The 15,575-nt window shown below is 32.0% G+C and overlaps 2 protein-coding genes across 4 annotated transcripts; one reads left to right on the top strand and one right to left on the bottom strand.

Moving 5' to 3' along the window:
• Positions 1-4,776: 4,776 nt before the first annotated feature.
• LOC118049638 (26S proteasome non-ATPase regulatory subunit 12 homolog A) lies at positions 4,777-10,625 on the top strand. 3 transcript variants are annotated; one of them, XM_073410553.1, is made up of 13 exons: positions 4,777-4,917; positions 5,029-5,223; positions 5,329-5,436; positions 5,573-5,677; positions 5,756-5,812; positions 6,098-6,294; positions 7,911-8,010; positions 8,091-8,203; positions 8,300-8,453; positions 8,560-8,637; positions 9,264-9,302; positions 9,848-10,094; positions 10,196-10,625. In XM_073410553.1, the coding sequence occupies exons 1-12, from the start codon at positions 4,915-4,917 to the stop codon at positions 10,064-10,066; spliced, it is 1,368 nt and encodes a 455-aa protein (XP_073266654.1). In that variant the 5' UTR covers positions 4,777-4,914; the 3' UTR covers positions 10,067-10,094; positions 10,196-10,625. The 3 variants fall into 3 exon arrangements, with proteins under 3 accessions (XP_073266654.1, XP_073266655.1, XP_034915579.1); XM_073410554.1 differs by having other exon boundaries at positions 10,170-10,625; XM_035059688.2 differs by lacking the exon at positions 9,264-9,302.
• Positions 10,626-11,792: 1,167 nt separating this feature from the next.
• Positions 11,793-13,244, bottom strand: LOC118049637 (ethylene-responsive transcription factor ABR1). Its single transcript, XM_035059687.2, has 2 exons — positions 12,677-13,244; positions 11,793-12,530 (listed from the first exon to the last, which is right to left on the bottom strand). Exons 1-2 carry the CDS (start codon positions 12,936-12,938, stop codon positions 11,821-11,823), a joined length of 972 nt encoding a protein of 323 aa, XP_034915578.1. The 5' UTR covers positions 12,939-13,244; the 3' UTR covers positions 11,793-11,820.
• Between the last annotated feature and the right edge of the window lie 2,331 nt (positions 13,245-15,575).

Genomic DNA, 15,575 nt, shown 5'->3' with positions numbered 1-15,575 from the left:
ACAATTTATTAGATCAAGCCGAAAATTATGGCTTAACATGTCAAACCTGTAACTCGAGTTATATATTCAACTAGGTTTAATAAAATAAATTTCTTAAATCTATTTTTTACTTAAATATAAAATATAAATTAAAAAAAAAATTGATAGCCTAGGCATGCAAGCCTAATTGCATAGCACACCTAGGCCTTAAAAAAAAGGAGAGAGAGAGCTAAGGTGCGTGGGCTTTAAGCCCTTGCCTGTCTAAACTTGATTTGTTTTTTTATTTTTTTTTATTATTTTTTTAAGGTAAAGACAGCTTGTCTTTCATTTTTTTTTTTTTTTTTGAAAAAAATAACCAAACAATAGGTCATCTATCTGTCTACATTTCTGGACATCACAGTGATGATTGAAAAATTAGGGTAGAGTATTTTTTGTTTTAAAAACTAATTCTCAACGCATTTTAATCTAAAAACACAAATAAATAACCATAGAATATCTAGAAATAAATTTATTAACCTTAGAAACCCAAAAACATAAAAGCAAACTAGATAAAAAATTTCTTCATTGACTTCGATATGTTATTTTAGACAATATTGAAATTCTAAACAATTACTAAAAAAAATCTTTTATCGAATGGAACTCATTGACATTAAATTCAATAATTTTGATGATCGAAATTAGTGTCAACGATGATTTTTTCTCTTTACGTTGGAATCCGATGATTCTCTTTTTCTTCTATGACAAATAAAGGACTACAAATGAAAGAAATAAAGTTTTGTATGAAAATTGAATTACTAATAACTAAAGAGGTCAATTATCTATTAACCGAAAAGGAAGGTCGACCAAACTAAACTTTATATATGAAATTCAAAGTTGTCATCTATTTTTGTTATAATTTTTATTTTGATGATTTGTCTTTCAATTTCACCCTTTCTTAAAATATAACAATTAACTAGGCATTAATTTTTATTTTGATAATTTGCTTTTATTTGACTCTTTTTTTTGTTAGCACTACCAAACTCTGTTCATTCTAAAATTTTAACCAAATTTTATTCAATATACTTTAAAATTCCTCGTAAAATTTCAGCTCAATCTGATGGTTGGATTAAAAATTACATTCAATAACGTAAAACTGATCAAATTATGATATATTTTTTTTTTATCAAATTTCTAAATTTTTTCCAAAAATTCTGAAATTTTAACCCAAATTAAAGTATCATGTTATAAGACTCCACGTAAAGTTTCAGAATTTTATGATAACTTAATTGAGAATTACAAATTTTTTTTATATAAAACTAATAAAAAAATATTGATAAAATCTTGACATGAGCTAGAGCCCACCCGAGCCCATATATGCCTCTGCCCTTGCTTGTAGTCTAGGGTGGGTGGATCAGTATGATGTACAATAATTTCTTTCAAATTTGATGCAATTGTTCAAAACAAACCCAATAAAAGCTCGTAAAATCTATCCATGATGAACGATAATGAAAGTACCTATAAGATGTATATTAGGCTAGCATAAACTATTAAATGAGAAAACAACCTGGGTTCATCGTCAAAACCATCAAGAAGATTAGAATATATATATATATATATATATATATATATATATATATATATATATATATATATATTATTAGCAACTCACTTTATCACGAGTAGATTCTAAAAGACATGCCATAATTGATGCAATTGTTGAAAACAAACCCAATAACGAAGCACATTGTCGCGTAATAGAGGAAAATTCAACTTTTAGAGATAAAAAAGTGAATTCAGAAGGAGAAATCCAATTCCTTGTAAGCTAAAAAAAATAAGCATAGAACTGAATGATGGGAAAAATAAACATTGATTACTATTCATTATAACAGTATAACTATTATATATTGCCCCTTGATCATTTAATTTTTTAACTTGGCTTTTAGGGGGAGGTTGATCTTTTTATCAAGACATGAATGTTCTTTTCATGATTGTACGGAGTTATTTTGATAATTATATTTTTTAATGCATAATAAAATTATTAATGTAACTCTTGAATAAAATAATCTAATACCTTTTGCATTTAAGGATATTTTTGTATTTTTATATTTGATAGAACAATAGAACTACTGTATTACCTTTACCATTCAGATTTTTTTAGCCTTGGTTTTAGAGGCTTGGTTTAAATTCATCATATTTTGTTTGTTATTGTTATTTAGTCCTAAAGGCACTTTTTATTTTATACAAATAAAAAAAAAAAACAAAAAAGTTACTGATGCTTGCTTTGCATGCGTTATCCGCTCCGCTGCCTTCTAGCTCTTCGTGTGGTTGGCTAGTTCTAGTGGTTATAACCATGACTCTGCCGCATTATTTGATTTATTTTGACATTCTCTTCCTCTTTGGGTGATGTGTGTACTGTGGTTCAACATGGTTTGGTCCAAAATTGCTTTTCTTGTTTTTCTTTCTTTCTTGGATTGTATGTGGGCCATGCAAAAAATCATATCAGCCCATCAATTTTATTTTTTCTTTTGACTCAGTCTTCTCTCTTCCCTTATTTGTAATTGTTTTATTTACATTAATTATTTATAATTGGATTTTATTTACATTTTCACCCTTTGTTATTTGATTTTTTTTAATTTGTTTTCAAATTTAGCCTTCATTTTTTTAATTGTTATTTATTTTGTTTTGAATCATTTTTTTGATTGACTTGTTTTTTTTTTTTTCAATTCCACTCCAAGACATTTATTTTCATTAACTTTTTAAGTCAAATTCAGTCATAATTTTTTTAATTGCTATTTTTTTAATTATTTCTTAATGGATTTGTTTTTTTACAATTTCATTCCTAATTATTTAATTTCATTTAGTTTTTATATCAAATTTAACATAATTCTTTTAAATTTTTTTTGCATTGCTTTTTTTATTGATTTCTGTTTTTAATTCCATCTCTCAATATTTGTTTGATTAAGAATCTTGCTTCTTTGTTTTTTTAGGTTTGTCTTTAATGGATCGCCTTAGTCTCATGACCCAAGTTATAAATCTAAAAAATTAGCACGAGTTGACTTTTTTTTTTTTAAAGCATTTTTTTTAAATATTTTTTTGCCGGTTTTGTTTTTTCTTTCCTATTTACAGGGTCATCCTAATTTCATGTCCTGAGTCATGTATTTGATTTATTGACTCGGGTTGGTTGCCAAGCTTACTTAAGGCTTTTTTATTGTTTTTTTTTTCACAAGTTTTTGAATTTTATATTTTTAAATTGACTTATAATAAACTTTTTGATGTGACCTAGATTCAAGGTTTCATAAGTTGCGAGCTTTTTAAGATTTTATTATGTTTGTTCGAGTTTGTTTGATTTTTTCATATGTTTTCGAGTGAAAACTTAGCTATTAAGGATTTATTTTAAAGCTTATTATTAAATTTTTATATGTTACTTAATAAACAAACTAAAATGAACTCACACTTCCTATTCCTATTGCTTATTGTTTATGATTTATAATTTGTGTTTTTTAATCTAGGCGTGTTCTAACTTTGTCTCTGAAAGAATATACAAAAAAAGAAGAAAAAAGATAGAGAAATCAGGGTTGGTCGCCTCACTTGCTTTATCCTATAAGGTCCATTGCACAAAGCTATGTCTTAAAAAAAATTGTAAATAAAAGGCACATGGGTAGTCAAACCCAACTTATTTAGTTACTGAAACGATCATCAACTAATTATATGCACATTTTTTATGCAAGCTATCTTCATTTTATAATTTATCTATCCTTACTTTTATTTATTGTCTTTACACCTTTATCCCTTATCCTTTATTTTTTATGTTTTTGCTATGTAGTTTAGCCAATATTTCTTCTAATATGTTACAGTAATAAAAAAAAAAAAGAAAGGAGTTCCTGTATTCTATTTAATTTACGAGGCTGCTATTTACCCCATCATAATTTTGTTCCTCATCCGAAGGAATAAACGAGGAACACGTGGCACACTTGATAAAAAGTATCTCATTGATGAACATATATTTTTTTATTTGTAATAATATATATTTGGGATCCAAAAACAAGTTACAACATGATTTTTATTTTTTGAAAATCATAATGTAGTCAATTTACGAGGGTTGATAATAAACTATATATGTTTTAAATATCCGAGTGATCACCTATTTGGTTTATTTTTTGCTTCTAAAACTATAAAATTTGACTTAAAGTAAGAGGAGTTTAGAAATTTAGCATGTTATTTGTGTCTTTTTAGATTTCATTTTTAATTTGTAACTTCTCATTATAATAATGAAGAATATATAACACAATTAATCCATAAATTATATGATTTAATTTTGCAAATCATAATTTATTTATTCTTTATTGGGGTAGACAATAGACTAACTTTGTTCAAGATAGCTTTCTAAATGTTTATTTGGTTTGTTTCTAGCTTGTAATGCTATATTTTATTATTACTATGGATGCTCGAATTAGCTTATATGTATCTTAATTAATTTTAAAGGTCTTAAAGTTAATGATTATGTAAATTTCTAGTAATTATTATATTAATAATCACAAGATTCAAATTTGAGATTACATGAAAAATAAATTTTTTGATACTAAATTTTTATTATTTGACCATGGTATGGTTTGTAATGCTGGAAATCTTGACTTAAAGTAAGTGTAATTCAGGAAAAAAAATATTAAATTATAAATGGTAAGTAACGCAGGGCTAAATTATAAAAGGACAAGAAAATAACGAGTCGACTGGTTTCTCAAACAAAAGGGACTAGATTATAATGTTTCTAAGAGCTAGGGACTACAAAAATAGTTTACTCAAATCAATTCTTGCTTGTAAAAGGGGTTTTAGTGCATATAAAGCACACAAGGCATTTTTTTCAGTCTTCACTTTCTCTCAACAAAAACACCACCACCTCCTCCTCTTCTTCTAGGGTTCGTAAAATACTGATCTGAACAGAACTTTCTCTGGTTTAAGATGGTAAGACTCCCTCTCAGTTCTAAAATTAGATTGTTTGAATCATTTTCTCTTATCAATTTCGCTTCCATTTTGTGATTTTGTTTTAATTTATGAAAAATACAAATCAATCAGGAGGGAAAAGCGAATTTGGAAGCGGCGATTGAGCAACTGCAGAACGTCGAAAAGCAGATGAGGCTCGCCGGAGACGTCGCCGGCACGAAGAAAGCCGTCACCGAAATTCTCCAACTCTGCTTCGAAGCTAAAGATTGGAAAGCTCTAAATGACCAAATTATCCTTCTCTCTAAAAAACGTGGTCAACTCAAACAGGTAATGTTCATTTTAATTAGTTTGCAAATAAATTCAATTAAATTAGGTAATTTTTGTGCTATGATTTTTTTGGGTGGATTTTGATTTTTTTCTTTCCTGGCGTAGGCTGTAACTGCAATGGTCCAGCAAGCAATGCAATACATTGACGAGACGCTGGATCTTGATACTCGTATCGAACTTATTAAAACACTTAACAGTGTATCTGCTGGCAAGGTCTGACTGATTTTCATGGTCCTTTATATATATTTTTGTTTTTTATTTGATCATTTAATGTGGGGGTAAATATTACTGTTTCTATGAATTATGCTGGTGTTATTTCAGTAAGCTTGCTTGTTTATGTGACGTGTAGATATATGTTGAAATTGAGAGAGCAAGGTTGATTAGGAAACTAGCTAAGATTAAGGAAGAGCAGGGGCTTATAGCTGAAGCTGCGGATCTGATGCAAGAAGTTGCAGTAAGTTTGTAGTGTTTGCTTCCTTACTTCATAGAGCGTGTGAGAAGATTGATGTATTTTTATGTTTTTGGGTTGCAGGTGGAAACTTTTGGTGCTATGGCAAAAACTGAGAAAATTGCTTTCATTCTTGAGCAAGTATGTGCATCTTGTATTTTTGTTTGTGTTTTCTCGTTATTTGTTACTTGTACTTTAAGTTTAGGTAATGTCTTTGAGAATAAGCGAAGAAATTGGATGCTTAAAATGTCTTCGATATGCAATTAATTAAGCATGATATGATTGTATCTAAGGTTCCTTAAGCGGGGATCCTGCTTTTGTGGAACATGGATGACCATTGACCTTTTTTATCTTTGATCTGTTAAGTTTGAGGCTTTTGTTGTTGGTTGTTTTAATTCTGATGGGGCATCAATTTTGTTGGGACAGGTTCGTCTATGCCTTGACCGCCAAGATTATGTTCGTGCACAAATTCTCTCAAGGAAGATTAGTCCAAGGGTTTTTGATGCTGATACTTCGAAGGAGAAGAAGAAACCAAAGGAAGGTGATAATGTTGTTGAAGAGGCTCCTGCTGATATACCATCATTGTTGGAGTTAAAGCGGATTTACTATGAACTGATGATACGGTATGTAAATTTTGTATATAGTTTGCCGTATTCTTGCTTTAACTTTTTTTTTTGAATAGTTCCACTGAGTTTCTTGAGTATTTGTCGAATACTTAACTAGGTTTTATGTGATGCCCAATCATTTCATGAGCTCCTTGGTTACACTACATTTGTATCTTTATACAGTGCATCTTTGAATATTTGTGAGCTTATGTGGCTATGTTTCTGCTTGCCGCCTTTTGGATTAAGCAAAATATACTTCTAATGCTAAGAAATTACAGAAATGTTGCTCGGTATCCTTATAATCTCTATTTATGTGCTTGCATGCACCATGAAATGCTGGAAACAGCTGTTTTTAACCTGTTCTGAAATCTGTGCTTGGTCTGTATAAGGCCTTTAATTTGGTCTTAATTTGCACCATGTGATGCTCAGTAGTTTCATGAGCTCCTGTAACTGTTGTTAACATCATTGAAAGTAAATATTTGGAGGTGCTTTTATAGACAATGTGATTAAGACCCTGATGGTAAGGTAATCTATATGATGGCATGTTTTCCATGTGAATGCACAATGGCTTCATGTCTGGAGGAGAGGAAAAAGACCTTTTGCTCCCTCTTTTGATGTTTTTGTTTTTGGTTCTTAATCTGGAGCAGGAATGCTGATAGATATGTTTGCCCAACTTAATATTCGTGCAAAGCTATGCAATGCTATATATCCTGGGAGTAGCTTTCTTTGCCTCCATTTATTGCTTTCCAAGGTTTTAAGTCTGGTAGTGAGAACTATATAATAGCATTTCCATCCTCACATTTTGCAGCTCATAGTTAGCAAACTGGCTGGACAATGCATTTATGATTTTTATGATGTTAGTGTTCCCCATTGTCATTAGTTGTGTTTGCTTTTTTAACAATCAGATTCAATTCTGAAATGCTAGCAAAGTAATATGCATGATCCAAACAATTCTTAATTGTCAAATATGATCACTAAAAAAAAGGTTTGAACATGCATGCAACCAACTTATGCTGGAAAGCTTCCTTCTTCACAACATATTTGAGTTTAAAATAACCTGTTGAAAGGCAAATCAAAGTTCCAGACACCAGAAGTCATCGAACTGGAACTTCAAATAACATTGCAGTACTATTTTATATTTGTGATTTCTGATGCAAACTGATAGGACCGTGCAACTGTGTATTTCTATAGTCTGAGACATTTCAGTTGAGATTTCATGTTTTGTATTTTCTACTGAAAGAATGGTCTCTTCTTTTCCTCTTTTGAACAACAACCTGGGATTTTTTTTTTCAAATACAGTAACAAAACCCTGCAAAAATGGTTTTTCTTTGTGGTATCTTTTCCTTCATGACCTAATCGCCTTTGCTTAATTTTTCTAAAAGGCCAAGGGTAATTTGATAATATTTTTGCATTGAAAAGTTCTTTTTGTTGATTTTTTATTTTATTTAAAAGTTAGTAAAATATCCCAAGCATCCAACTTGTCTCTGCCAATTATTATGCAAATTCCCATGTCTTATTTCTTGGTTGCTAAATGCTTTGTAGCCTTCTAGTATTTGTGAGCTAGTATATCTGCTGTAGATTTGAATAAGAGCACCATGTAATGACTGGCTTTGTGCTCTCCACTTATGTTATAGGTACTACTCCCATGACAATGATTATCTTGAAATTTGCCGTTGCTACAAGGCAATATATGAGATTCCCCCTGTAAAGGAAAATCCTGCCCAATGGATTCCAGTAAGAGCCTATCTTCAATTTTATATCTGTTGAGGTTTCATTGTACTCTATTGGACAGCCCTGATATTTACAGCATGTAGGTCTTGAGGAAAATCTGTTGGTACTTGGTACTTGCACCACATGATCCAATGCAGTCAAGCCTTCTGAATTCCACCTTGGAGGATAAGAATCTTTCTGAAATTTCAAACTTTAAGTACGTGTTGCTTTAATTTGTTCCTGCATTTTGTTGTTCATTTAATTTAATAATCTTTTTATTTAATGCTTCTCTTCTTTGGATGCTGTTCCATAGGTTGCTGTTGAAACAGTTGGTGACGATGGAAGTCATCCAATGGACATCTCTTTGGAATGCATTTATGGATGAGTTTGAAAATGAGAAGAACTTACTTGGAGGATCTTTGGGTGACAAAGCAGCAGAGGATTTAAAGCAAAGAATAATTGAACATGTAATCTACTTTCAATTTTCATATTTGGGGACAATTATGGATATTTCTTCTTCAATCTACTGTTGAGTGTGGTTGTTAATCCATTTGCAACATGTTTTCTTTTCAGAATATCCTTGTTGTTTCAAAGTATTACTCCAGGATTACTGTGAAGAGACTAGCAGAGTTATTGTGTCTCAGCATCCAGGTTCCACCCCCCTGTCTTTCTGTATATGTTTGTGTTTGTGTAGTTGTGTTGCACACATACTTTTGTTTGCCCACACTAATCTTTGTTTTTGGCAATTGTTTCCATGGTGTAATTATGCCTGATTTTTGTCCTTTGTCGTGTGAACTCGCACAAATCTCCATGAATGTGTTTCATTTCAAAGATTTGGATTTAATCAGGCATGGTTAAATTAATAAAGGCTTCATGGTTGCCTGTGCTTCTGTTTAACTATTTATTTGGATATTCCATAATAGTGGATAAAATTTAAGAGATTCACCGCAGAAATTATTCAGTCAACATAATAATTAATGTTATATTGTCCATCCTAATTGAAACCTCTGGTGTTCGTATCTGAATTTAGACATTGTGTTCAATTATTGAACAGAGTCACAGGTAATTTTAGAGCATCTTTGACCTAATGTTTAGGAGTTGGAATCTTACAAATCCCATTAGTTGTAACTTAATTTAATCACATGGTGGTGGCTAATGTATTTGTGTTTAATCCATGTCTGAAGCCCAATTAAGTTTCTGATGAGCAGGCCTGCTAATAGTATAAATGATCTTTAATTCACCTAATAACATGAGTGCGAATTTGACAATGGCACCAGGTTTTGCATTCAAGAATGATTGCTCTAATCCTCTTGGAGGTATTCTCCTTTCATCTTGTTTCAAGCATATTCGGAGCAAGCTTACAAACAATCATGAGCTCTGCTTTGCAATTGACACTCCCAAGCAACCCTCCAGCCTATTCATACTTATACACATCTTTGCCTTGTATAAAAATCTATTTCCCTTTCTGTTATCGCTTGTGGTCCTTGGTATCAGTAATGACTTGTTGCCAATTGATGCTTTTCATAATTTATTTTGTTGTTAGTTCAATTCAGCTTAGGGTCAGGTTGGCTTAGAGAGGAATAAGATCTTTCCATTCACATTGCACGAAATTTAGGTTGATGGTGATTTGCATAATTTGGCAAACAGAGGAACAGGGCTTTGTATTCTCTTGAACCATGTAAAGGATCGTACAGCTGGTCAGCTTTTATAGACCAACCTAAAATCTTAAAAAAATAGAAGTTAAATTAGTACTTTGAGTGCACTATTTAGTTTATCAAACATGTTAATAATATGAGAATGTGTGCATTGATCAAGGTACTTTGCATTTAATCCACCATTTTTTTTTTGTTTTTTAATACAGGAAGCTGAGAAGCATCTTTCTGATATGGTTGTGTCCAAAGCTCTGGTGGCAAAGATTGACAGGCCAATGGGAATAGTGTCTTTCCAAGTAGCAAAGGATAGCAATGACATTCTCAACTCATGGGCAATGAACTTGGAGAAGCTGCTTGATCTTGTTGAGAAGAGTTGCCACCAAATACACAAAGAAACTATGGTCCACAAAGCTGCTCTAAAAGTTTGAAAGGGCTGGTGCCACTGAATGCATGAAGGTCTCTTTCTCTCCTCTCCCCCCTCTCCACGCCCGAGCTCATAGAAAGGGGAAAAACATCATTTTTAGGTGACAGTACTTGTGTTTTAATTGTGTTTGCAGATGGAAGTGATCTAAGAACCCATTTAAATCTCTGCTGAGTGGGTTTGGTTGGACATTCATCATATCCTGAAGATATTTCTTTTGTTGGCTAGGCTGTGATGCTGCTTAGAATTGAGAGTAAAGATTGCTGTATACTTCTGGCACATGCTGTACCACTGACTAATGGCAGGACCCAAATGGGCTTTGTTTATAGCAGCGGAAGGAAATCTCAATTTCAGCTTTGTTTAAGATTCTTCATTTGTTTAATATGGTTTATCTGTCATTTATCATCATTACAGCGGCATTTTATCATGGTTTCTTTCTTAATGTCAATTTATTTGTCAGCAAACACGCCTTCTGTTCTCGATTGTTCACATTTCCTGGACAATGTACGAGACAGCTGGATGTCGTTCCCATTCTGGAGATTGAAGTCAGCAAAATTTGTTTTTTATATTATTGTTGATGTCCGGATTTACGGATGTCATTTGCCCATTTGAAAGAGAATGGGGGTCCCTTGGGGAACAAATTGTGATTGCCTGTTTAAGTTTCTTTACAGGTTGTGATTACATGGTCGCATCTTGGTCGTAAAGTTCCAAGGAAGCCTGGGAGGAAGAGATACAAATCTTGTTTCCTATTTCCCACCCTGGGCACATTCCTGCGCTCTAATGTTTCCTGTCAATTCACCGTTGTTGGAATAGCGAAGATGCTTCTGCAAAACGGCAAACTATTTTTACTGATTTTCTTCATATTAATTTTTTAAATTTTCTTACGTTTGTTTAATATTAAAGAAGTTGATTGATAAAAAATTTTTTTCAGGAAAATACTCTTGGAAAGTATATTTTTATTTTAAATAAAAAATATTTTCTAGAAGTTATAAAAATTAAAAAATATTGTTATTTGTTAATTATATCAATTTTGATTTTTAATTGTTATATATTTTATTTTGAATTTTTACCTTTTTCATTTTCATCCCATAAAATATGATTCAATTTGATTTTTATACTTGTTTTGGTTTTTTTTTTTTTAATTGAAATTTTTTATTTATTATATTTGATCTTTTATTTATTTTTTTTTTTTCATTTAAAATAATTTAGAATTTTTTATTTAATTTTATTTTCCAATGTTTTTATATGTTAACTTTGATCTCTAATTTTAATAAACTTGAAAAAAAATAATTAAAATATTAATAAATTATTTTTTACTTATAAATCAAATATAAATAAAATAAAAAGATGTTAGAATTTATTTTTTATGATGTTAATAATCATCCAAAAAATAATGTACTTTCTAAAAATTTATTTTACATGATCATTATTTTATAGAAAGAAACTCCAAATTCATTGTAATAAAAAAAAAATACACTATTTTCCTACTAATACGGTTAAAACTAAAAACATAATATCATGGATGATATTGCTCAATTGTTCAGATTTTAAATTTATTTTATTAAAAATTATTATTTTGAGTGTCATAAAATTCTGAATTTACTGGAGATTTATATAATTGATAACTTCAAAACTCATAAAATTATTTAAAATATTCATAACCATAAAATTATTCATGATATTCGCAAGTTGGATTAAACATCCATTTTAATTAAAACAAAAAAAAAACTGCGTCGAAGAATAAGAGTGGTGGTATACGGATTATCTGGAAGAGGAAGTACAATGGCTATAACCTGACCAGGCCGGCAACTGACAATCGTTTCCGCTACTCTGACTACTAGTGGCAGGCCTAAACTCACCTGGTTTCTGAGCCGGAAAAAGCATACGATCGGAAGGTTTTGTGGAGGATGATGAAGAATTAGAAGAAACAAACGAAGATGAAAAAAGCATTTGGTCGTATAGACTCACGGGTTGCTTTTGATAATCACCAACACCCAAGATCAATTGAGGTTGGCTAACTTGCTCTCTTGAAATCTCACGGTTTTGCGTTTGGTGAAGAACTTGGGAGTGAAGCATGGGCTCAGCGGATGTAAAAAGGGACAGAAGGCCGGAACTTGGAGAACCAGAGACAGTCAACTGGTTTGCTGTTGGACTGGGGGGAGGAGATGGTCGAAGCTTGACGTTTTCTGGGAAGTTGAGTTTGGCTTTGCTGCCTCGAAATCTCAGAGCAGCTTCATCGTAGGCTCTTGCTGCAGCCTCAGGTGTATCAAAAGTGCCTAACCAAACTCTAGCTGCCTTGATCGGATCTCTTATTTCAGCAGCCCACTTGCCCCATGGCCTTTGCCTCACTCCCCTATATTTTCTCTCTGGCTCGTATCTGCGGGTTTCATTGTGTTCATATACTGGAGAAAATGTCATCTGTGTAGATGCCGGTGTTACGGTGCTTGTAGCGACGGCGGAAATTCCTGTAGCTGTAGAGACATGGGAGGGGAGAAACAGAGTGTTGCATCATTAAGGGGGCATTTTAGTGCATAAGACGAGCACAAATTAAGCTAGACAAATTAAAACTAGCTAGCTCGGGAGTAACCCTAGCCAAACGTAAAACTAACTAGCTTACCTCTCCCAGCAGAGGAGGAGTCCCCATGTAAGAAGTCATCACCAAATGCTCTACAGAGCCTTTCATTCTCTTCACTGCAACCACCCTCTTCTTCCCTTTCTCTCTTCGCCGACGAACCACCATGAATACAATCTCCTTGATCATTTGAAAATGCTGTTGAGGAATCAGAATCATCTGCAGGTACATTTCCAGCCACTACACGTGTCAAAGTATTCACAATAATTGACATCTCTCTTTCCCTACTCGAGTCGGGAAGCATCATTGGTAGAGTTTGGTTTTGCAGCTGCTCCCCGGCACCACCACCTTCTTTTTTTTATATATTAATTTTATCCTCTTTGTTCGCCACTTTTGAGCTCCCACATGGAACCTTGAAAAGCTTTAGCCACCTCCTTACCTAATTAACCCCCACAAGAAAGAAGAAGAAACATGCAAATTTAGTAATATTCTTATAAGTTTCAATCTCCTCTCTAGAAACCAGAACCTTTTAAGAACTTTTCAACAACACAGTTTTGGAGGCACCGAAAAGAAGTTACATGTCAGAATATCAACCTCCATCTTTGACATTTTGTTATTCAAGTCGGTATCGACATCTAGCTTCACCGTAAAGCAATCTGGTGTAATTAAGAAATATTATTTATTGTCAAAAATCCATTTTAGCTTTCTTTTATTATTTTCAGCGAGTAGGATGGCAATTTAACCCAATATGCGTGTATAATTCAAATATATATATATATATATATTGTTTTTATTTTATCTTAAATAATTAATAATATTCAGACAATGAATAATCAAATAAAGATATAAACTATATATTAAATAAATAATAAATATATATATAAAAAATCAATTTGTGAATACTACTTCCTCTCCCTAACGACAACAGGTGACTAAGACATAGCATATAAGTTTAAAGGACAGTCAATTGTTGGTGTGAACCTTGAAAATAAAAACACGTTTTTATTGTTTAGTGTGAAGCATCTGACCGATGGTGTCCACTTGTATTCTGTCTTGTATTCTGTGCTGAGGTGTAGACACTAATAGCCGACTAATTGATGTCGGTTCACTACTCGGACTAACATCCTTTTTATTATTATTGTCGGTTCACTACTCGGACTCACATCCTTTTTATTATTATTGTCGGTTCACTACTCGGACTCATATCTTTTTTTTTTATTATTATTATTATTATTATTGTATAGTGTATCTTTCATTTATCATTACTTATATTTATACAGTATATATCTAAAATACTCTTAAAAATTGAGTTTGTTTAATTGTTTGGGCAAGGATTAGTTTTCATTTTTCTTATCACAATGTAATTACTGAGGTATATTTAAAAGCAAGAAATCTATAACTTAGGTCAAAGTGTTTTTTGGTCTTTTATTATGGTTTTTTCATTAATATTACATGGTGTCAGGGTCACTTAGATCTTTTAATAACCTAATAAAAAAAAAAAATAGAGAAAAGTTGTTGGCATATATAGCGTACATATTAGAATATAAGAGGCATCCATGCTTTTTTGGGTAGTGCGCGCAACACTTCTGACGACCAAAAAAAGCAATTGCTATCTATTCCGACACAGCATGTGGAGGTGCATCAAAGGTGGTGTGTGTAAGGCGTCTCGCAGTGGTTAGACAATAGTTAGATTTTCCCCCCACTCCTTTCCTCTCTCTTCTCCTCGGAAAACATGTCAACCCAACCAAAATTAAAGGTTGTCCTCTATTTCTTTTTATTTTAATTTTATCATTTAACATTTTGTTGTATTTGTTATATATATCAAATTTGGTCCTCATTCTTTTGATTTTTATTTTTTAAAGATTTGTTTCTTAATTTCATCCATTATTATTTGATTTAATTTAATTTTATATCATATTTGGTCATTATTCTTTTAATTATTTTTTCTTGGTTCCATTTTTGAAATTGATTTTTTTTTTTCAATTTCATTCTTCAATATTTGATTTGTTTAGAATTGAGCTTCGCTAATTTGTTTGGTGCAGTGATCCTAGTCTCATGACCCGGGTCATAGGTGTGTCGTATATGGACGGGTGATGTGTGGGGGTCGTGGGAGTCGCAACCTAGTTGTTTGGTTCAGGGTCGCTAAGAACCTGAGTATATTAGTTTTATGAGAGATTCAAAGGTAAGGGACTGGTTGTGGATATGAAAGATATTAACACCACTAGTACACCATACCTTTATGGTTTGATTATGTTATTGCTAGATGCTAAACATAACTTCGATGGATTTCATTGTATCATCATTTGATTATGTTTCTTTGCCCCCAACTGATCTAAATATTGTTTGCATTCCCTTATAGGATCAATTGCATTGCCCCCGACTGCTCAACTATTAAAGGAGTGTCGAGAAGTGTTGATGTCATTTTTGTCAAGGATTTTACAAACTCGGTCCATGGTTTTTTGTTCGAGAATTTTCTCTTGTTCTAGAATCAACTCGTACCTTTTAAAGATCATGTCTATTCAAGTTTAATTATTGAAATGTAGTCAAAGAGATGTCAGTGTTAAAAGTATATTTTGAAAATCAAGCTTCTTTGGTCAAAGACCCAACACACAATTCAACATATGCAATCATTTGATTGTCTTGTATTTTGAAAACACAAATTGACCTATTATAAGATTAAAATAGTTTTCCTATGGTTCTTTATGTCAATTGTAATATCTGATTTAGGTATGTCATTTGATGGTACATGACGAGGTGACCTTCTGTGGATTTCAACAACAAGAGGTTTGAGCAAAGAATCGAGAATTCATTAAAAATTTGTCTCATTTTCAGCACTTACTTTATCTGCATGCATAATAACCAGTAGCTTAGTTCGTGAAAGTCACGACCTTTATGGAAAAGCTCTTTAAGTTTTGAAAGCATCATTTATTGGTTCAAATAACTT

The sequence above is a fragment of the Populus alba genome, chromosome 7, assembly GCF_005239225.2.
Source record: "Populus alba chromosome 7, ASM523922v2, whole genome shotgun sequence".
In the NCBI taxonomy this organism is placed as follows: domain Eukaryota; kingdom Viridiplantae; phylum Streptophyta; class Magnoliopsida; order Malpighiales; family Salicaceae; genus Populus; species Populus alba.
The sequence above is the reverse complement of the archived record's forward strand: the minus strand, read 5'-3'. Positions and strand labels throughout refer to the sequence as shown.